Here is a 24,251-nt window from a genome sequence, read left to right as displayed (position 1 = left end):
CCTGATCCTCAGCTTCTAGTGTCTACCCCCACCATCTCAAACTTATTTTATATTTATCCTGTATGTACTTATTGCTTTCCCTGCTAGAATGTAAGCTCTTTGACAGCAGAGACAGCTTCTTTCTTGCCCCAAAATCTCTAATACTGAGCACAGTGCCAGGAACATAGTAAGAGCTTAATAAATAACAGAAGCTTCTTAAATATGCTATTCCGTGGCATTCACATACCACCAGCCTTCGCCAACTGTTGGACAAATAGATTGCTTCCAGGTTTTTGCAAAAAAAAAATATGCCATAAGAAATCATAGAGCACTGTGACATAGTCTATAGATAAAGTCAATCTAAGAATTAGGAAGACTTGTCAATGACATATTATCTGGGTAACCTTTGACAAGTTGAATGATCTAAACCACTATGTAGGACTATAAGTCACAGAGCACTTGCCAATCTGCATCAATAGGAGTTTCTTACTGGGAGGTTCCCATAATGTAGGCCTTGTTCCATGATCCTTCCCTCCAATCCCCCCAAAAGTTCACATCTCTGAATAACCTTAAAGAAATCCTGGAAGACATGCAAATGATGCAGAAGGAAGAGAATTGAATCATAACAATAATTTACATAGTAAGATCATAAAAAAAATGTAGCCTATACCTACAATTTATCCATATAGGGAATTCCCATAAGGAAACTGTACTATCAATGCAGGTTGGCAACTACTGTATAATTTCTGGAGTCTCAGAGTTGATTAAAGCATGGGACATTTAAATAAGAGGCTGTCCATTATCAAAAAGACAGATAGATTACAAACTGGATTAACTACAGTAGCACCCTATATAGTATTCTAAAAATGCTATCAGAATTCCTCTAAAAGTGCAGAGAAGGCAAAGGATCAGACAGGAGGACAGAAGAAACAGGCATTCTTGATAAAATTAACACATAAGGGAGAAAAAAAGACATTGTAAAATGGTTGAAACTGAGAGTTTTGTGTACCATCCAATACCTTTTATTTTTCTTGTTTGCTTATTTGCTTTTATTGATGCTTACAAAGTTTAGACTAGGGTTGAGGACAAAATCTGTGATTTCTTTGATATAGGGAACTCCCAAAAGAGAGAGCATCCTCCAAATGCAGATCACTACCTTCTTTGCAGCTTCTGTTCTTGGAGAATTACCTAAGGTACTGAGAGGTTAAGGGACTTGCTTTGCATCCTACAAATCAGTACAGAAGAGGGAGAGATAGAGAAAGGAAGGATGGGAGGGAAGGAGGGAGGGAGGGAGGGAGGGAGAAAAGAAGGGAGGAAGAAAGGGAGGTAGGAAGGAAGGAAGGAAGGAAGGAAGGAAAAGGAAGGAAAGAAGGAAGGAAGGAAGGAAGGAAAGAAGGAAGGAAGGAAGGAAGAAAGGAAGGAAGGAAGGAAGGAAGGAAGGAAGGGAGGGAGGGAGGGAGGGAGGGAGAAAAGAAGGGAGGAAGAAAGGGAGGTAGGAAGGAAGGAAGGAAGGAAAAGGAAGGAAAGAAGGAAGGAAGGAAGGGAGGGAGGGAAGAAGGAAGGAAGGAAGGAAAAAATTAATAAAATGGCAGAGACCCTAGGTTTTGTGGAATATGATTTATAAATCTTAATTCTGCAAGGGCAGCAAGACAGAATTCATCAAGCATCTATTAAGTCCTTATTATGTGCCATGTTCTCTGCTAAGCTGTGTTTGGTCCTGTTTGAGTATCCTAATATACACCCATGAAAAGTTTCCTTCTATGAGATGTTTCTGCAAGATACTCTTTTTTTAGATGCTTATATATTTCTGCCCTTTTAGCTGACTACCTATCCACCTGTCTCTGCCAACCTCTCCCTCCTATCCCTACAATTAAAAACATCTCTTTTGGTCTCTGTAAATTGAGTGTGGGGAGTCACTATTTGGGCATCTATGCTTACAATCCTCTAGCTTCTTTATTTTAAATCAGCACATAAACCTCTACATCTCTTAAGGCACATGCCACCTGGTGCCCCTGAATTCTATTTTAAGCTGCTTGCTTTCGCACTGGTAAGCACAGAAACTCGGTGGGGAGGGGTGTGGAGAAAGAGGAAAGAGGGGGGTGGAGGAGGATGAATTTTCTTTATAGCTGCACACAGCAAACTACCTGTTTTAAGGATCTACTTGGAGAGAAACTGCACCATCACTTTCCCCCTTTGGGCCTCTTGGTTTGGTAAAAACAAGGGTGTGGGACTGATTCCCAACGTCCCTTCCAGCTCTGAAATCCTGAAATCCTATGAATCCAGGATGCCCTGGATCTAGGAAGTCTGCCATCACCTTCTGTGACTCACATTAATACCTGGAGAGAAACAGGGAGAGGGAGGAGGAGCCAGTGTTTTCTCTTTCCAGACTCAGCCCTGTGAATAACCATCAGCATCAACCAGGCAGGGCGGCACAAGGTAAAACAAATGGCCAGAAGTGAGAGGGGTGGGAGCTCTAAAACATGGGATCCACCATTAATTAAAGACTTTATCAATTAGTCAAACAGCCTGTCCTAGAGATTGCAAACAGCCCAGTAAGATGGAAAGGTAATTAAGTACAGCCCTTAGTTAAACATAAAAAGGACGCCCTGAGAATTCCCAATAAAATTTCCGATGATACTGATATTTTTATGGCACTTTGAAGTCTGTAGAAGCAGGAATTGAAGCATTTATCTCCTAGGGTGGTTGTGAGGATAAAATGAGATATTTTGTAAACCAAGCTCTATGTAGGTGCTAACTATTATTGCTATTATTTTTATGTAGAAAGAGGGGAAATACTCCTAACATATTTTCTCTGATTTGTTGTGCCCCATAAATAACAATTTCATCTTTATCAATCCAGGGCCCCTTTTAAATAAGAATTATTTAATAGGTGGCTGTTTGCCAACCCTTAAAGTGTTATTAATGATGATGATGAAGAATTACATACTCTCTCACAGAATTAAAGTCCTACAGTCTAAGACAACTTAATTGAAAGCCTAAGCCATTTTCCAGTTTACCCTCAAAATATCACCATAATATCACCAGCCTTAACCAATTGGGTTTACTGAGTACATTGTGATGTCTGAAGAAACTACTGGGTTACTAAGAAGTAGTTCATGTTTTTGCTCAATGGACCCATAAAATTTCTAATGATACAATGCAGGGAAGCCAAGTATGATGTTAAATCATATTTGAGTAATGGAGGAGAAAGCTATAAAGCAGAAGGGGAGTTATAATAGCCGGCCTTTATCAATTCTTGGTTCCTCATCAAGCAGGATCCAAAGAACCAGCATAACACAAAAGAAAGTCAGAGAACCTGGATTTCAATCTTTATTCTGTGTGACTAGATACTCATAGATTTCAATTACTTCATTGGCTATTTAATTCAATGTCTGTACAAAAGAAATCTATGACTCCAACATACTGATCATAAGTGATCATCCAGCTAAGTGAGTAGAATCAAGAGAACACTGTACACAGCAACAAGATTATACAATGATCAACTCTGATAGAAGTGGCTCTTTTCAATATCGAGGTGATTCAGATCAGTTCCAATAGACTTGTGATGGAGAAAGCTACCTGTATCCAGAAAGGACTGTGGGGACAACTGTGGATCACAACGCAATATTTTCACCTTTTTTTCTGTTGTTTGCCTACATTTTGTTTTCTTTCTCATTTTTTCCTTTCTGATATGATTTTTCTTGTGCATCATGATAAATGTAGATATATGTGTAGAAGAATTGCACATGTTTAACATATATTGGATTACTATTTATCTAAGGGAGGGGGTGAGAGAGGATGGGGGAAAGGGAGAAAAAATTTTGAAGACAAGGTTTTGAAATGTTGAACGTTAAAAATTATCTATGCATATATTTTGAAAATAAAAAGCAAAAAAGAAAGAAAGAAAGAAAGGAAGAAAGGAAGAAAGAAAGAAAGAAAGAAAGAAAGAAAGAAAGAAAGAAAGAAAGAAAGAAAGAAAGAAAGAAAGAACTAAATAAATAAGTGATCATGCAGATCTTTTTGAATAACTCCACAGAGGGAAGAGTAGAACCCACCACTTGGCAATATATTTCACTTTTGAGACGTTCTAATTGTTTGTAAGATTTTCCTGACATCAAGCCTATTTCCCCCTTTTTTGTAACTTCCGAGTATTGCTCTTTGGTTGGGCCCTCTGAGACCAAACAGGACAAGTCTAATTCTTCCTCCAAATGACAGCCCTGTGAATACTTGACAACTGCCATCATATCCCTTCTGAATCTTCTTTTCTCCAAGCTAAACATGCCTATTTCCTTCATCTGATCCATGTGTCCTGGTTGCCTTCCTCTGGGCACTATACATTTTATCAACATCCTTCTTAAACCATGGCACTCACAATAGAACACAATATTCCAGCTGAGGTTTGATGAGAAGAGAGAAAGAATACAGTGGCCTTATTCCTGGAAGCTATTTTTTTTAATGCAGTCCAAGATTTTTTGGTTTTTCACACCTCACTGCTGATTCACATTAAGTGTACAGTCTACTAAAATCTTGATATCTTTTTTTTTCCCAGAACAATTGCTGTTTACCTATCCTTCCCGGTTTTTATTCATGAAGTTGATTTTTTTTTTTGTATCCAAGAGCAAGATTTTATATTTACCCCTACAGAAAGTCATCACTGTTCTCTCTAGCTTACCAAAATTTTTTTGGATGTTAATTTTGTTATCCATTGTATTAGAGGTGCTCTCTGTAAAGAACTGTCCCTAGCTGGGCCCCAGTTTACACATATGTAAATGGATAATCACTAAAGTCCAGAATTATAACTAAGATATAGTAATTGGGGCTTTGTCCCACAGTGCCAAATTTAGAGGGCACTGAAAATGTTTATATTCCTTCAGCAGGTAAGAACTGAAAATGGCATTTAGTTAGCAAGAATAACTAGATAAACTAGGAGACTACCAGATGGACTACTTCTTTCCATCCTCTGTCTCCATGAACTGTATGGCAGCTGATCTGTGATCTTCTCCCACTCCAGTGAGGATCTTCCAGTGTTTCTTATTAATATAGACTGGCATCTCAGAATTTCTGTCTGTCTACTAGAGCACAGTGTTCTCTCTACCTCTCCCCTTTCCAGGGTGAGTTATACATCCCAAGGTCTTAAGTCTTTCCCAGAAGTCTCTCCTCAAATGAATTTGTTTTTTAAAAATGGATATGTACTGATGATAAGCAGGCTGATTTCAGAAAAAGCTAGAAAAGTTTATATGAACTGATGTGAAGTAAAGTGAAACAATGCAATGAAATGATCCAAGACAATCCCAAAAGACACATGATGAAAAATGCTATCCATTTCCAGAGAAAGAACTGATGGAGTCTGAACGCAGATTGTCTTTTTTGTGTGTTTTCTTTCCTTTGGGTCTATGTCTTCTTTTACAATATAACTAATATGGTAATATGTTTCACATGATTGAACATGTGTAACATATCGGATTGCTTACCATTTCAAGAAGAGGGAAAATTAGGAGAGAGAGAAAATTTGGAACTCAAAAAACATTTTAATTGAAATTTTAAAATTATCTTTACATGGAAATGAAGGAAAGCATTCCTTTAAAAATTGATATGAGGGTGACATTCATGATCTTTGCTCTTAGTACATTTCTTAGTGATTGCCCTAAATTTGTTGATTATAACTCCATTAAAGTTTTCTTTTAGCTCTAAATCCTATAATTCTAAAAAGATTGCTTCAATAGTTCTGTGGCCTCTTTCAAGATTGAAAAATAAAAGAGAATCCTAAGAAAAGCTGACCTCTTATTAAGAGGACATTTCATGTTAATAAACTCTTCCTTATAATTTTTTTAAATTGACACTTATTTTTCTTTCTTCCTGAATCTGCCATTTCCATAAAGACAAAACCTTTGTAATAAATATTCAGAGTGAGACAAAATAAACTTCCACATTGATTATATCTAAAAATATATGTCTAATTCTGCATCTCTAGCCTATCACTATTCTGTCAGGAAGTTGGTACTATGCTGCATCACCTCTTGCTTAGTTATTGTATTGATCAGAGTAATTAATTCTTTTTGTGTGTCATTACAATATTGTTACTGCAAAATTTTTCCTAGTTCTGCGCCCTTCACTACATCAGTTCACACAAATCTTTTTGGGCTTCTCTGAAACTCTTTCATGATTTCTTATAGTACAATGATATTCCATCATATTCATATTCTGCAACTTGACTTTCCAGTTCTTTGACACTACTAAAAGTACTTGTACAAATAGTTTTTGTCCTTTTTTGAAAAAGGCATTTCCAAGACCCTTTGATTTCTCACTTCCTTTTATACATTTGACACATTTAGGCTATAATAAGGTAAATAAGCCTCTAATAAGAGCAAGTTTACCTCTCCTTCTTTGCCTGTGCCTCTTAAAGACTATTCTGCTTTGTTTGCTACTCTCCTGTGGGAACCCTTTCTTGATTCTGTCACTTGATAGGTCTCTGTTTCTGTCTCTCTTCCTCTCTCTCTTTCCCTTTCTTTCTTCAAATTATCAAATATATCAGCAGACCTCCAACTGTTTTTGTTCATGGCACAGTATCCTTTGTTATGAGAAAAAGAGGCACATTGCCTTTTTAGATTAGCTATACTAACTAGAGTTAGGAAACTTCAATATGAAGTAAAAGTTGTCAAGTTCTTTGTAAATATAAGGTCCCATTTATAAAGTTAGCCCATATATGTAATAGGCAAGCTTTGTTTATTTTGCAAATACAAACCATACATATGGGTAAATAAAATTTATATTGAATATAGTTTATGTTTTATAAGTTTTCTTATAAAACATTTTTCTTATAGTTTATATGTTTTCTTATAGCTAATCATGCAATACCTGAATAAAAATTTTATTGCATACCCAACAAAATTCTTTTTGAGAACTAATGATGTTCACATGCTATATTTCTTGAAGTTGGGAACCACTTGTCATTTAGTCTGACTCTGCAACCCCCTGCACATGGTAGGCATTTAATAAATGCTTATTGAATTAGGTTGGATCCAGATGAAGAATAAGATGTTCCTGTTAAGCTAGAACTACTGGTCTTTTCTGAACAATGGCCTAATTTGTAGTATTTTGCTCATTAATGTCGAGTTTCTCTGCCCAAACTGCTTATTCTTCTTACATTAAAGCCAGAAAATATCTCTGATAATAAATCAACAGGTGGAGACAGAAAAATGAAGCTAAATTGATAAAATAGAATATGTCTTAATTAGCTCAAGCTCAATCTTTAGGTTTCTCTTCAGCTTGAGCCAATAATGAAGAATGGTCGAGATGGGAGAGGCAGGGTTGGAATGTGTTGGCAAAGTGAAGGGAAGATGACACATACATCATTGTTACAAATCCTTGGCCCCAGAGGGCTCCTCCTGGGCCCCTTGTTTCTCAATTTCTACCACAAAAAACCCACCTTCTCTGGGAAGCTTTCTGATAAACCCCCTCAATTCTGACAGTTCCCTCCTTTCTCTTTTCCTCAGCAATTCTGGACATAGTCTATAAGGACTATTTAAATTACATCCTTTCAGTTGAAGAAAATACTTAGAAAGGAAAGGACATGATTGCTGTCTTCAAGAATTTAAAAAGCAATTATATAGAAGACAAATTAGACATGTTCTGCTTAGTCCCAAAGAACAGACCTAGGAACCACTGACAAAAGTCACAGAGAAGGCAGATATATTTTTTTTTAATGAGGAAAATCATTCTATCAATTAGAATTATCATAAAGCAGTATGAGGTGCCTCAGTAATGAGTTCCCCATCACTAGAGGTATTCAAGTTGGATGACCACTAGTTTGGGACACTGTACAGGGAATTCTATGGTGGTACACAGATTGGACTAGATATACTCAAAAGCCCCTCTCAGCTCTGGGAGATTATGATTCTAATTTACATCTGTTTAAAATCTTTAAAATGAAAAATATTCATTTAACAAACATTTATTTTTCTCTCCCTCCTTCCAATGAAATTCTATGGATGTGTTTTGTTATTATATTACGGTTACAGATTATTCCCATTTAATGAGAGTTGTCATGTAACAAAGTAAAACAATTAAGTAAAACTAATACTTCAATGACCTCACCTGAAAATGCATTCAACAATTCATATATAAGACACCTTTCTCACTTCTCAATTTTTAAGTTAACAGAAATCTATTTTTTTCTCCCTCCCATATTCCATTCCACTGGAGAAAAAAAAGAAAAGAAAAAAAAAACCATTTTTTTTGTAAAATCAACATTCCCATGCCCATCTCTTCCCAACTAGATTGTAAGTGCTTTTAGGTGAGGATATTTTTTGCCTTATTGAAGAAAATAATGGGTTATTAGATATAACTGGACATTCCTTCCTGTTCCCTCTCTCTCTTTCAGTGAATGTGAAAGGGAAGTATTTCAAATTCTTGATAAGAAATTCCATCTAAGTATACTTTTACTGTGAGACAACATCATTCTGGTTTGTTTGTTTTAAACCAAGGAAAGATAGAAAAGAATTTCTTTCTCCACAGAATTTAGCAACATTGAGCATCATAAATGACTCTGAAGTTTTGGAACTCCCTGCAGTAGAACATCTTCCCTGGAGTGCCCTTGCTTTTAATGTTATCCATGCATTTAAGAAAGTTACAATTGCTTGAAACCAAAGTGCTCCCTCTGAATTACCCATAGGGAAGTGTGGCTAGATAGTGGTCCCTGAGGGGAAAGAAGAATCAAATAGGGAGGTGACAGCTCCTCTGGACTCTGCCCTCTGTCAAACCACACCTGGGTGGTTGGGTTTAGCTAAGGGTATGCCATTTTAGGAAGGAGATCCAGAAAAGCTGGCTGAGCAGTATCCAGAGAAAGGCAATCAGAAGAAGTTCTGAGTTAGAGGTTATGCTTTAAGAAAAAAAAGTATAAGGAACTGAAGGTAATTAGCTGAGGGAAAAGAAGACTTGGAGGAGGAGGGTGAGATGATAATTATCCTGAAGTCTGTCTTGTGGAAGAAGGATTTAGGCCTCAGAGATCCCCAGAGGGTATCTATTGATAGAAGGCACAGAGAAGTAGATTTTAGTTAAGTTTTAAAGAAAAAACCTCCTAATAATTACAGCTATCTCAAACCAGAATGGGCAGGAGGGAATGGGTTTCCCCTCACTGGAGACCTTCAAGCAAAGGCCGCCTGACCATTTGTCCAGGATGTTGGAGAGGAAATTTTCAGGAGTGGGTTAGGGTAAGTTAGTCTCAGAGGCTTGTTCTGATTCTGTGGACAACTACTGAAAAAGATGACCTCCGTTAGGACTCTTCAATTAGAGCTGAAAAATAAAGGCAGGGACAAGGGAGTGAGCTCTGTGCATGAGTGGGAATACTACTAGATAAATATCATGCTATTTTTAGAATGCTGTATTTTCATTCACATACTCAGTATGTCTAACCCCCTCCCCCATCCCCACCCCCAACCTTGAAAGATGACCCACATCTGGAGGAATAGTTCTTGCCCTGGAGATGCATAAACATTTCTCAATTAAGAGAGACTGTAAAGGGTGTGATTCTTCAAACCAGTTCCTTTTTGGATGACAATGATTCCAAGCTATATTTGGTTATATCCATAGGAAACGTTTACCACAGACACAGTTCACCAGGAAGAGGGCAATCTCTACTACTGTAGCAACAAGCAGCTAGGACTCCTGTTTTAAGTTTTTTACTTACACATATCCTTAAAAAAAACATCTTTTTGTTTCCTATTTTGTACTAAGAGGGAATTCAAGGACCATAGTGTTTTAAGATAACTTTAAGGCTATCAAGTTCAGGGGCCCAGGGTCTATAAACTTGGATGAGACCAAAAATAATCTTTATTTTAATATAACTTGTTTCCTCTGTAGTAGTGTGCATTGTGTTTTATACATTTAAAAACATTATTCTAGGCCAGGAATGGCAGTTCAAGCCTGCAATGTCTGCTTCCAGAGATGCTGAGGCTGAAAATTGGATCACTGGAGCTGAGGAGTTCTGAGATGCAATGAGTCAAAGCAAATCTGTACAATGTCCTGCATGTTCTCTCTGCCTTGGTTGATAACATTCATGAGTAGCTATGGCTGACAAAACTCATCGCCTGATGACCACTCTCCCCCCAGGGTGACTCTTCACACTTGACTAGGCCTAAGGGATCTTAACTTGGGGTTCATAGTTAGATTTCAGGAAGTCCATAAACTTGGATGGGGGAAAATCACAAAATTATTTTCACTAATTTATAACACATTTAGCTTTCTTTTCAGTATGAAAATATGCCACAAAAATTATTTTGAGAAGAGGGGGGTCTGTAGATTTTATCAGGTAACCAAAGGGGCCATAGTACCAATATGGTGACTCCTAGGAGCAGGATCCCCAGGTCAGAAATGGGAGTAGTTCAAAGCCCTTATGTCAATTAATATGAAATCTGGAGGTTTTTCTAGCCTGGGGCATATAGGGAGGTAAAGTCTCAAAACAAAATATTATGAATAGGGATCTATAAACTTCATTGTACTGCCAAAGGGAAACATAATACAAAGGTTAAGAACCTTTGATCTAGTTCCTTCTTTAAGGAGAAGGAGAGAATTGAAGACACAAAAAAGGAAATCCATTGGCCAGTCATCTAGCTATTTAATAGCAGAACAGGGACTGCAATAGAAATCTCCAGACTTCTAAGCAAAGGATTGAGAATTGTTGTTTCCATTCAGTCACGCCCAATTCTTTGTGACCCTATTTTGTTTTTTTGGAGGCAAACATTAGAATAGACTCATTTTTATAGATGAAGAAACTGAGGGAAACAGGGTTAAGTGGCTTGCCCAGGGTCTGAGACCAGGTTTGGAATCAGAAAGTGGAACTTTCCTGATTCTAAGAGCAGAGCTCTATCCGCTGTACCACCCAACTGTCCAGATTTAGAACCTAGCTATTCGAACCCTCTTATTTTTCTGGTAAGGAAACTTGAAGCACAGAGAGCTTGATCAACTTGCCAAGTTAATTAATTTGATTAACATAGTACCGGAGAGGCAGATTTGGGATTTTAACCCAGGTCTTTTGACCCTAAATCCAGAACTCTTTCCCCTTACCTCTGCTGGCTTATAAATGTTCTTTACACTATACAGGTATATCAGTATCAATATCTATCCATCCATCTCAACCCTCAGATGCTTCATGGATGCCTGGCACTTGGACATGGGCAATCCCTCCATCATCAGTACCCCTGTTTCTCCGTGCCTTGGTTGATGGCACTCCTGAGTAACTATGGTTGACAAAATTCATCACCTGGTGACTACCCTTCTCACTTGACCAGATCCCTCTCAATATCAGGGGTTCTTCATTTAGGGTCCATAGTTAGTTTTCAGAAAGTCCACAAACTTGGATGGGGGAGAGGAAATCACGCAATTATTTTCACTGATCTCTAACAAATTTAGCTTTTCTTTCCCTAATGAAAGTTTGCCATAAAAATTATTTTGAAAAGGGGTCTGTAGATTTAAAAATTTTACTTTTTGTAAAAAAGGTCCATGACACTGTTCTAGACAGACAAATCATTTCTGGCTTTCTATCTTTGTAGGCTACACCAGTATTCACGCCACAGTGAGGACCCAGAAAAATGTAAAATATACCACAGAGGATCAAGGCCTGCTTCTGCCCTCACCAGCTCGCTGAATTTCTGGGGTTCATCTACAGGGGCTCTGAAATTACTCTGAGGCTTATCCAGGACAATGATTAGGTGTTTTCCCCTCCCACCGTTCAGTTTTTAAAGTCAGTGAGTTTATCGCTAATCTATTTCAATCTCCCTGAGTGGAAGAGAGATTATGTTCTGATAACCATGCATGAGATGCCAAGGAAGAAGGGATGATGTGCGTGGGGGTGTGCAAGGATAGGGTAATCTGTCCTCCTTCTCAAGTCTCCTGCTGGGCCTCTAAACACTGCCTCTTTTTGTAGATTTATTTTAAAAAATCCGGCCTTCTGCAGAAAACAGACTATTTCCTGCCATACTTTGCCAGATAGTGATCTTTGATCAACAAATAGTCAATCGGTAAGAATCCACTCAGCTGTGGGGGGAGGGGAGGCGTTCAAACCCAAGGGATGAAACCTATAACAGAAGGGCACAGAGCGAGAGCCACTTGTGCGTGTCTCGGGCTCAGACCACTTGCCAGAACCGGCCTGAAGAGGCTGCCGGGCTGACCCACAGACAGCCCTGTGCAAGTACTGCGGGCCCCCGGTGCCGAGCGGCTGTGGAAGTCGCCGGTGGTGACACGAGGGGTTCGCCCCTTCCCCTAGTTCTGAAGTCTGTCAGCCTGACACCAAGTCTATTTCAGGGCTCTGGTGAGCTCGCGGGTGTCCCTTCTCCCCTGGTGCTCCGTGCTCGAAGCCGATGCATCCCCCGATGGACTTCCCCATCCAGTCCCCGGCAGCTCTGGGAATGAGACTCCTCCCTCTGCAGGTGGCGCTTCCTAGAGCACCTTCCCCGGCCACTAGGACCTGGATCTCGTCCTTGAGGCGGTCTGCTCCTCGGCCAAAGCGTCCCTCCCCCCAAAGCTGGGGGCACGCAGAAGAGAAACGCTAAACAAAGGGGATGGAGATGCCTCCTCCTCCGGGAAGCATTCCCTGCGCTGGAGCGGACGGAGCGGGCGCAGGGAGCTGGGGCGGGGCGGAAGCCCCGACAGGCGCGGGTTTCGCTGCTTCTGCCCTCCTCAGCCGGCTGACCCGCACCCCTGGGATGTCTCCCCCATCCCTCCTTTCCCGACACACACCTCAGGGGTTTCAGGTGAACTGCCCACGCCAGGCAGCGAGCTGCCTGTGCCCACTATTACTGCGTTAGGAGAAACGTGAGGAGGTGGGAAGAACCCCAAAGACCGGGATAATGGGGAGCCGGGCAGCCGTGCAAGTGGGGGAGGGGGCCAGCACCTGGCTACAGTCGGGGTCCCTGGGCTAGGGGAGGAGGGAATGGGGCAATGTTTAGTAGTCCTGGCACCTGGAGGAGAGGGTGCAGGAGGGGCAAAGGGCCAGCTCTGAGCCAAGGACAGGGTGGAGGGCAGCGGGCAGTCCTGCCTCCCTGCTCCCGGGCTGGAGGCGGCAACCCCAGAGGGCACGGCCCGGCCCCGGGCTAATGTGCACGCGTGTGTGTGTGTGTGTGTGTGAGAGTGTGTGTGAGAGTGTGTGTTGTGTGTAAGTGTGTGTGAGAGTGTATGTGTGTGTTGTGTGTGAGTGTGTGTTGTGTGTGAGAGTGTGTGTGTTGTGTGTGAAAGTGTGTGCGTGGTGTGTGAGTATATGTGTGTGGTGTGAGTGTGTATGTTGTGTGCGTTGTGTGTGAGTGTGTTGTATGTGAGTGTGTGTTGTGTGTTTTGTGTGTTCTGTGTGGTGTGTGTGAGAGTGTGTGGTGTGTGTGTATTATGTATGTGTGTGTGTTGTGTGGTGTGTGTGTGTGTGTTGGCGGGTTGGGAGGGCGGGAGACGCCGACAGTCGGTCAGCCAAGCCCGGCAACCGGGCGACAAGCCAGCTCAGTCCCGCGCAACGGCCGGAGAGGGGCGAGCGGAGAGCGGCGAGCAGTTCCGAAGGGAGCGGGGGCCCGGGGAAGCCGGGGCGCGGCAGCCGCTTACCTGGAAGGGTCTTGTGAGCGGTGTTGCCCATCACTCTCGGGTGGGGGTGGGCAGCGGCAGAGAAGGCGCGGAGGGTCCCCGAGTCCGGTCCTGCCCCGCTATGCGAAGGGCCATTGACAGCTCACTACTCGGCAGTTGCTGCTGCTGCTCCTACGCGCGCGGCGGGTGCCCGGGTCCGAGGGCTCGGCTCCCGGACATAGCTTGCTGCCGGCACCGGCGGCGAGCGGAGGAACAAGCGCGCAGCTCGCGGGGCCACCGCCGGCTTGCGCCCCCGGGAGGCGGAGCCACCTGGGCTGGGATAGGGCCGGCCTCCGCTCGCCCCGCCCCGGCCCGGCCCGCCGTCCTTTTTGCATTCGCTCAGGGGCGGCGGAGGCGCGGGAGGTTGGGGGCGGAGTCCGGCCGCATCTTTTGAAAGTTTGGAAAGGGCAGCTGGAGAGGAGCGACTCCGAAAAAGCCGGGAGCCGGCGCCGCTCGTTCCCTCCCCCGGAGGCCTCCCGGGAGGACGCGCATGGGTCGGCCCCGGCGGCCGTTGCCCTGTGTAAACCCAGAAGTCCTTGACTCCTAGGGATCCTAGCAACTGGGACAGACTGGCAGACGCGGCCAGCCTCCCCGGCCCCGACGCCCGGGCTTGCAGGAGGCTCCCGTGCACGCAGCTGGACCACGCTCAGCACAGGCAGCAATGAAAAAGTTACCTTCAGCGACATTCGTAGCAGAAAGGCACAAATGCGTTTGACAGTAAAAGAAAGGGAGGGAAGGAAGGACAAGGAAGAAGCCAGGGTAGCTAATGCACCCCACTTCTACCCCCCGCCCCCTTCATGGTGAGGAGCCTGGGCCAAGGCCCGGCACTTCCACGGTCACAGCTCATTAGTGAGAAACTGGCCCGAGAGCATCGAACTGGGAATTGAGAAAGGCCTTACAAAGTCATGTGGTCCGATTTTACAGATGAGGAAACTGAGGCCTCGAGGGGGGTATGCGCTGCGTACAACAGGTGCTTCCTACTCCCCTCTTTCCTTTCCTAATTTCTGCTTTGTACACAGTTTGCATTGGCTCTTCTCTGCGCCTCTCTCTCCCTTGACAACCCCACCCCATTCACCATGGACACTTTCCCCGGATTGTTTCGGGTACCAAAGTGTCTTACAGCTGGCCGATGCCTTGTAAGCGTTAAATTAAACGGATGGACGGATTCAGTCGCCCAAGGTCACATAACGAGATTGGCAGAACTGAGCTTCTCATACAGACCGGCTGACTCAAAATCCATCCCCCTGCCCCGTAACTGGATCCAGATCCCGGGCTCTCGGGCCCCCTCACGCGCCTCTCCTAGTCTCAGGAGGAGAGAAGCTGTGGCTGGAAGTCGTGGCTTCCCTGGGAGTTCTCCGAGACCGTTTCTGCTGCTGTTTGAATGAGCCGGAGGGTGGGAGTGAGGACTTTGGCGCTGTAGGAGAAGGGTAACCAGGGCAAATACTGTCTAGCATGTGTATAGCGCTTTAAACTTCGCAAAGTACTTTGCCCGTACCTCACTTTATCTTCACAACAACCCTGAGATATCGGTGCTACTTTTATCCCCATTTTACAGATAAGGAAACTGAGGCAGCCAGATTCAAGTATCAGGGTTTTTTTATACAGGGAGTCCTAGCTGCCTAACTGGCAGGGAAGATAGGGGTGGGACCTGAAAAGGAGTAGGGAGAATCCGGAACTAAGTGCAGTCAATAGGTATCTTTACTATAAGGTAGAGATTTTTGTCCCAATCTATCATACAAAGGAAATCCGTTGTAAATTTGAATTCTACCCAGAGGGGAAAACAGTCAGAAAAGCTGCCATTGCCCTTTCCTAATTGCTATACAATCTTTAATAGGGAGAGGGTCCCACTGGAATATTGTTTCTATACGGTTGTCAGCTTTGAGGAAGACGTATAGTTTGGAGTAAAAATCCTCTGGGGGCTATCGAGTCCATTATCCCTTATTTTTCAAGTGAGGAAAATGAGCCCCAAAGAGGTTATCAGAAAGTCACTCAAGCGGTGAGTTATAACTATGACCCCCGTCTCATGATTCTAAATCCAACACTTGTTCTTTTCCCCATGAGAAGCCCACCTTCAGATAATCATTCATTGAGAGACTTCCAGAGGAGCCGTGAGCGTTCCAAGAAGAGGGAGGTTGCAAAGGTTGATAAGTAGTAAGTACTGTTTGATGTAAACCCATTTGACTGGATAAGAGCTTGACCCAATGGCCCTGTTTTGGGACTTGACTTGCTTACAGATAACTTTAGTGTTTTTCTCTCACAGTCATTTTTAGGTATACTGCCCTCTACCCTTCCCAAAGACACCCCAAGATGAGTTGTCTCCAGAATCAAAGAAGAACACTTTTTCCCTGTAGTTCCTCACCTCTCCTGAAAGGAGGGAGGTGTGCTTCATCATCAATTCTATAGTATCAAGGCTACTGTCGGACTGCTGTTCATACAGAGTCCATGTTTCATGAATGCTGCAATACCTTAATATTTGGAAATGCATTGGAACATTTCATGAGTTAGAGTAAGAAAACTGGATGCAAACAGACATTTCCAGTTTTAAAATTCTGGGAGAGGAGACTCTATAGCTGTGGCTGGAGTCAGCCAGTTCCCTTGGCTTGTTTTATTTGGTTTTTCTGTAGAAATGCATAACCAAACTGGATATGATCAGGAACAATGGGACATAGTAAGGTGTAAATGCACTTTTAGCCGCTGGTCACAGAAAGAATTCTTACTTTTGTCACCTGCCTGTAATTTAGCAATCATCCCAGAACAAAAGTACATTCAGAGAGCAGTTACTCTTAATAAATTTAAGTGGTCAGTATTGGGCAATGTTATGGGAAGGCAGGCTTGAGGCAAACAAAAATTCTCGGTCTAGTAAAAGCTGTACAGGTGCACTCTGTATACAGCAAACTCTGACATCTGGTTTGTAAATCCAGATTTTCACATAATTACAGAGTAATCCTTTGCCTCACAAAGGGATTCCCTTTGTGGTTTCTTAAATACTTATTCAGGATTTACACCTTGCCTAGTTCCAAAAAAGATTTGGTAGTATACAATACATAATGTAGAGCAGGATAGTTATGGATAAGAGCAGAACAGGCACAATGTGAAAGCAGCAGGAGGAGAAGATGTTATCAGGCACCTTGCATATATTATTTCAATTTAGTGTTCCATAGTCGTCAAAGCCAAAAGGGAATCACATTGGATTACATACTTCTCATTGTCCAACAAGAAAGAGCATGTAGATTTTTTTGCATAAAATTTAAGATGGAATTTATCATGTGGGTCTTTGTATAAGGGACTTTGTGTAACCTGGAAGATCACGTATTTGAGTTTTTCAAAAGAAACACCCACTGCTCCAATGGAGAAGACCAAGCAAGGACATGAGAGCCATATTTGAAAGGCTGTCACGCAGAAGGGGGACTACATGCAGAAGGTCTACTTGACCCAGAAGGCAGAACTAGGAACTATGGGTGAAGGTGAAGCAATTTTCACCTGGAAACCATTAAAACATACCCAAAATCTAAGGTTCCTTTTTGGTTCTAGGTTCTGTGACTCAGGAAGCAGTCTAGTCCTTCTCCCTAAGGTTCTTTATGCAAAGACTGAGTGATCATTGACCTAATATACCATAAAACCGATTCTTGTTCAGGTAAAAATTGAGCTAGATGGTCTCTGAGATTCATTCCAACTCAGATTCTGTGACAATTCTAATATTAGTTCTCTGTAAAAGACATTGGAAAAAATGAAGGTCTGGTCTTCACACTTTTCTTTGTTACAGTCTAACTTAATATAGGGATTTAATTGGATAATCTAGATGAATTAACAGAATCATAGACTCATAGAATTTTTGAAATCTTCTAGTCTGATCTCCTTTCCTCACAGTTAATCTTTTCAATTGATTCCCTTTTCTCAGTTATGTCTTAGAGGAATGTTTTATATTGCTTAGCACTGGACAGGACCTAGGAGGCTAATCTAGTCTAGATTACTTTAAATATGAGGAAATGGAAGACCAGAGGGCAAGAAGATTTTCAAAGGGCATCTTGATATTATTAAATAGCACTAGATCTAGGAAGGAAAGGAGCTCATGCCTTCTATCCAAATATGATATTCCTTCTGCTACATTATCCTCCTTTCTTAGGGCAGTCAAATTCTGCATTGGTTAGAGAACTGAACCTGGGGTCAGGAGATGTGAATTCAAATCCTTGAGGAAGTCCAGTAAATTTGGTCTGCTTTAGTTTTCTCATCTGCAAAATAGGTGTTATAAGATCACCTACCTACCAGGACTTTTGTAAGGATAAAATTTTATAAAAGTACTTTAAAAACCTTAAAGAACTGTATCAATGCTGCTATTATTATTATTATTATTATTATTATTATTATTATTATTATTATTATTATTTATTATTAGCTATTTTGAAGACAATTGAGACCCAAAGAAAAACTATATAATATAGATCTGGAGATGGGAAGGATCGCAGATGCCATCTAGTGAACTTGCAGATTTTACAGATAAGGAAATTGAGGTCCCAGGAGTTTAAGTATCTATTTTTCCTATCATTATACTACTAATAAAAATATATATCAGCTGAACCCTAGTATCTTGACTTTAGAATCTGTGCTTTTCCCACTGTACCATGCTAGCTAGCTCCAAGGAAGAAAGATGCTCAAGGTCACCCAGCAAGGGGATAGCAGAGTTGTATTATAGGTTTTTTCAGTCATTCAATCAACTTGGCATTTATTAAATGCCTGCTGTGTGCCAGAAGGGGCCTTAGAGGCCATGCAATCTGCTTCCTCACTCTCATTTTATACATGAAGGAACTGATTTACAGAGCAATTGAGTGACTATATAACCAGTAAATGTCTTAAATGGAAGAAAAAAATCAGGTTTTCTGCTTTGCAGTTACTATAGCAGATAATTTCTAAATTCTTTAACAATCACCTCTACTGTAGTTATTCTTCATTTTTGGTAAAAGTGATAATGATATATTTTTGTTACAAGGTATATGGAGGGTAGGAGTGGGGGTTAAGGGCTGGGGATTTATGGGAATTTATGGCTAATTTGTTTTGTTATAAAAGTTTGTACTTGTATGACCCATTTTAACACTGGTGGGATTAGGAAGTGCCTAAGGGTAGGGTCCAATATTTTCCTCAAAAGAGTCTTGAATCTTCTTAAATATTCACACATATACACCATTTCTCTAAATCTCAGTCCCATCCAAAAAAGGGGGTAGGGAAGGACCTATTTGTATAAAAATATAACAGTTCTTTTGATGGTGGCTAAGAATTGGAAATCCAACAGGTGATAATCAACTGGGGAATGGCTAAACAAGCTATGATGTATGAATATAATGGAATATTATTGTGAAATGAAAAATAACAAGCAGGATGATTTCAGAAAAAACCTGTAAAGAATTACATAAATTGACATAAAGTGAAGGGAACAGAACCAAGAGAATATTGTACACAGTGAGCATCTGTATTGTTTGATTAAGAACTATGAATGATTTAGCTAGTTTCAGAAATACAATAATCCAAGACAGTCTCAAAGGACTAATGAAGCTGCCTTTATATGAGCTGCCTTCAGAGAAAGAATTGATGATGTTTGAATACAGATTGAAGCATGCTATTTTCACTTTCATTCTTTTTCTTTTGAGTCTTTTTGTGTAAAATGACTAATATGGAAATGTTTTACATGATTGCACATGTGTAACCTATACCTGATTTACTTACCATTTCAAAGAGGAGAGAGAAGAACTCAAAGCTTATAAAAACCCCAAATGTTAAAAAATTGTTTTAACATATAATTGGAGTGCAGCTAGATGGTGAAGTGGATAGAGCACTTGCCCTGAAGTCAGGAGAACCTGATTTCAAATCTATCCTCAGATCTTAACACTTATTGGCTGTGTGACCCTGGGCAAGCCCCCCTCTCCAAAATGACATTTCATTTGGGGAAATTTTATTTGTATATATGTATAAAATCTTAGTCCCCAAAATCTGCCTTAAGACTTTTGGAATAACATATTTGGGACTTCAGAATTCAGAGGCTTATCATTACAAGGGACTTCAGAAATGTGCAAATCCACTTCCCTCAGAAGAAAATGAGACCCCTCAAGAAATAATTAGCTGATGGGCACACCAGAAGCAAGCTTCACAGCATGAAAGAAATATTAGTCACAAAATATTTTTAAAGGGGCAGCTAGGGAGTGCAGTGGATAGAGCACCAGCCCTGAAGTTAGCAGGACCAGAGTTCAAATTTGACCTCAGATAGGTAACACTTCCTGGCTGTGTCACTTACCTGCAATTGCCTCAGGGGAGAAAAAATATTTTTAAAGCAGCTGTTGACCATTGGCTGCCACATCCATAAAAAAACCTCCATATAGTCCTCTGTGAAAAGAGGTATGCCTTGTAGCATGTAGCATGTGCCTTGACCTAGCAGTTAAGAACATAAAGTAAACGTAATTTGCTGTTAACTGGCTGTATGACAGAGATGACAAATAAATAATGATCTCTGGTCTCAAGGAGCTCACAGTCTCGTGAGGAAGATAACTCACAAACAACTATGTACAAATAAGACATTAACCAGTTGGTTAGGGCCTTTTATTCCAGATCATTTAAGTGGAGGAGAGTCTAAGGCTCTTTGAAGCTTTAAGTCCTATTTCCATTCACTGGAGAACACCTTCCAACTACAGCACTTTAAGGTGTGGTGAAAATGATGCTGAGCTGGTCCTTCTGGCAATAATAATCAATCTGCAAAGGTCAACTAAAGAAACCACACCTAGTCAGAAACAATGGGACCCTGTCATCAGCATGAATGATGTTTGTCATTTTGTTGGCTTCAGCTGGAAAGAGAGGTGCCTTTAAATGCAAACTCCCCAAATGAACTGGAAAAAAAAATGTCTTTCACCCCTCCCCCCAACATCAAGATACATCTTTTTTTTAAAGGTGAGCTCAGCAGGCTCTGCCTGAGATCAGCTAATGGTGGCTCGTCGTCAAGACAGGATTCTCTCCCACTGAAGAGCCAGGGTCATATGATGTATTCACGTGTGTATTCACCTCCCTTCATGTACGGTAGTTCTTATTATACAATGAATACATCACCTATTTATATATAGCTCATGTCTCCCAAGGAGCTCTAGATGTTTCACTGACACTTTCATTCATATTCAGAACATTATAAAGTAAAATTTAGTAAGTGCTGAGGCACTGTAAAGCTACTCAAACAGCTCAGATTGAGAAGAATCTTATTCTTTTTTATTATCATTATTATCCTCTGTGTGAATGAGTGATACATTTCTCCCTCATTCCCTGGTCACCAAGAGCGGGCTTTGACACAGCATCCCAGGATTTAGAAGTGGTTACAGTTCCAAACATAAACTGCGTGGTCCCACCTAATTTTTAGAGAACAAAACAGATATGGGACTGGGATATAAGGGTGATTTTTAATTAAGTTTTTAAGTAATGCTTTAAGAAAGTGGCTAAGGAGGCAACCTTTTGTGGTGGGAAAAAATGGTCTTATAGTGAGATCTGAATTTGAATTCTGGTGCTGCCATTCACTACTTGTATGATTTTGAGTGAGTCACCCAAGTCACCAGGTCTTAGTTTTGTTAGAAAGTGAAGATATTTACTAGATGGTCCCTTCCAGTTATTAATGATCCAATGGCTAAATTATCTGCCTAAAATATCTTTCTGTTCCATTTTTAAAAATCCACATCAGGGTTTTCCTGTTAAACAGATAATGTAATGGGAGATTTCCCTATCGGCTTTTTGAATCTAAGACTTACCCTGAAAAAAGCAGTACTTATGGATACTGTAAATAAGAAGCTACTTTAGAGCTTAGCAGTTCTATGCATGTCAATGAGAACTTCCTATGTGTCTTGAAGGATGAGTGTCTTTTATTTCAACATAACCCTGAGATGTACAAAGGTAATGCAGCCATCCAAAATTTGAAAAGCAATTTAATCAAGATTTTTGGGCTTAGATATCTCAGTTCTCTGAGTAAATGTCCTATTTGCTTAAACACACTCCCATTTCCTTGGTTCTACAGGGAAAGTCTTTGATGTCTAAGTAGTAGTTTCCTTCATCGTCTCTCCTAGTAGCTATACTTGGTGTGTTCTCTTCTTAGTAGGCACATAATAGTTGGTTGTTGAATTGAGTCTCCAAGAAATTGGATTTAGCTCCTAATGTGTCTCAAAAGGGACACTACTGACCTGAGTGGGGAGAGAGGCTGTGCAAAGAGAGAGAGAGACATTTCTTCAATTATAGGAACAAAGGAAAATACATGAAGGAACAGGATACAAATCCTGCTTCAATTATCACTCTCCCATCTCCCATCTGCAAGTCTCTATTCTGGTTAGGAGTTAGGTAGTTTTGTTTTGTTTTTCTCTTGGACCGCTATCATTCCAAGGGTGCTGCTTCTGAGCACTGTTAGCATTCTTCTGAGGTTCTAGAGGCAGAATGAAGGACCAAGCTGTCACTGAGACCAAGCAGTTACTGGGAAGTAGAGACAATATTCAGGGGCAAGCAGCTAGCCTGGACGGGAGACAGTTATAGGGAAAAAAACAGGTTTTCTGATACCTTCTAGTCTCAACTCTGGTTACTCCAAATAAAATTTACTTTATCGGTCCTTTTGCTGACAGGGAAGATACTTTCCTAAGTGGATGCGTGGGAGTGTGGGGTTGGGGAATTGGAGAGCCAATTCATATGTCAAAGGACAGGAAGTTTCTATTTCTAATTGTCCCTGAACCTTTGAACTAATGGTAGCCTCTGCCCCTAAGGGAGCTTTGATCCTAACCATTAATAGAGTGGTTGGCTGCCTTTGTGACATGATACCAACAGGCTGATTTGTACTGAGGGATTTCCCTATCAGCTTTTTGAACCCAAGACTTACCCTGAAAAAAGCAGTACTTATGGATACTGTAAATAAGAATCTACTTTAGGAATAGCTTAACAATTCTGTGCATGTCAAGTAGCCATTGAGAACTTCCTATGTGTCTTGAAGGATGAGTAGTATTTCAACAGGTGAAAACAGGGAGGAGAGAGTTGGGAATAGACAGCATTTTAAGTATAAGAACGTTATTGGCAAAGGCATAAAAGTGTGTGTGTGGGGTTGGGAACAAGTAAATGCAGTCAAGCAAAACAAATTTCTGCATTGGCAATGTTCAAAAGAATAAGTGTCTCATCTTTCATATTAGTCCGTCATCTCTCCCTCAGGAGTGGGTAGCATTCTTCATCATCTGTCCTCTGGAGTCATAGCTGATTGATGTGTTCATCAGCATTCCTAAGTTTTTAAAAATAAGCCTTTGGAAGTAAGATGTACTGGGGAAAGGTGAGTATCATCCATTCCTTGGAGAATTTCAGCACGTTCAGTGGGGTTCCCAACTTTCAGAATAGAAATATGAAAAATAAAGTCTCTGTTGTCTTGGAAGGACCAGATGGTCCCAAGTAAGACCTCAATTAACAATCCACTCCAACCCCAAGAGATAATGAGTAACATGGTTATTCTGGTCCCACCAGTCTTTCTGTGTTAACACTATGTTTGAGCATAGGGCTTAAAGGCTGTGGGCAGTAATGGGCTCTGAGCCTAGTCAGCCCCTCCCAGATATGTAGAACTCCACTTCAAACAAAGAGAGAGGCAAAGGGCAGAGTAGGATCAATGGGTAAAAGGAAAATTGTAAGGAAAACTTCCTTACCATGCAGTAGTTCAAAGTGGAATGAACTAGCTCTGGAGGCAGTGAGCCTAGACTCACTTTCAAGCAAAGCCTGGATAGTCAGATATTTAGTAGAAGGGATTCTTATTTGGGTTTGAAATGGCCTTTTCAACACTGAATTTTGTAAGAAAGGATAGTCAGAGAGGTCTAGCAACTGTCCTGAAACATTTATAGCAGTGAGATCTAAGGTCAAGCCTTACAATATGACAGAAAATCTCAGACATGTCCATCCTTTCCCTCAGAAAGTTTAAATTAGGAAAGATGAGATTTCAAGTGGTCTTGCCTCACATAACAAAAACTAGGGAGCAGGGATGGTGGATATAGGGTTAAATCCATCTAAAAGTTCTTAAGCTGGAGCCCATAGACCATAGGGATTTGTGAATAGGTTTCAGGGAATCTTTGAACTTGAATGGAGGGGAAATTTTGTTTTTATTTTCACTAGCCTCTAACTGAAAGTTAACATTTCCTTTCATTTATTTTATTTTATTTTATTTTACAAAATATCTATTTGAAAACATTCTGAGAAGGGGTCTATAGAGTTCATCAGACTTTCAAAAAGATCTAAGAACCTCTGGACTAGAAGATTTTTCAGGATCCTTCCAACTCTAACATTGAACCATTCTAACTCAGTTTTACCTCATACCTGTCAGATTGGCTAAAATGTTAGAAGGGGAAAATGACAAATGTTGGAGGAGATGTAGACAAACTGAGACATTAATATACTGTTGATGGAACTATGAACTGGTCTAAATATTTTGGAGAGCAATCTGGAATTATGCCCAAAGAATTATAAAACTGTGTATATCACATGTGTATATACACAGCAATGCCACTATTAGATTGTTTTTCAAGGTGATCAGGGAAAAAGGAAAAGAACCTTTATGTTCTAAAATATTTATAGCAGTTCTCTTTGTGCTGGCAAAGGCCTGGAAATTGAAGGGATGCCCATCAATTGGGGAATGGATTGTGATAGAATATTATGAT

At 41.0% G+C, this 24,251-nt stretch overlaps 1 protein-coding gene across 2 annotated transcripts in view; it reads right to left on the bottom strand.

Annotated features, from left to right (window-relative positions):
* Nucleotides 1–24,251, bottom strand: part of NEURL1B (neuralized E3 ubiquitin protein ligase 1B) — a 106,495-nt gene that overhangs the window by 57,837 nt on the left and 24,407 nt on the right. The window contains exon 1 of one of the 2 annotated variants that reach the window (XM_074292078.1): nucleotides 13,558–13,850. The exons of the other annotated variant lie outside the window; for it this stretch is intronic. Within the exon in view, the coding sequence (XP_074148179.1) occupies nucleotides 13,558–13,588 (31 nt within the window). The 5' untranslated portion in view covers nucleotides 13,589–13,850. Of the gene's footprint in view, nucleotides 1–13,557; nucleotides 13,851–24,251 lie in introns of those variants that run through there. 2 annotated transcript variants of the gene reach the window in all.

Source organism: Sminthopsis crassicaudata, chromosome 2 (genome assembly GCF_048593235.1).
Source record: "Sminthopsis crassicaudata isolate SCR6 chromosome 2, ASM4859323v1, whole genome shotgun sequence".
NCBI lineage: Eukaryota > Metazoa > Chordata > Mammalia > Dasyuromorphia > Dasyuridae > Sminthopsis > Sminthopsis crassicaudata.
Note: the sequence above shows the minus strand (reverse complement) of the source record. Positions and strands in the feature narration are given on the sequence as shown.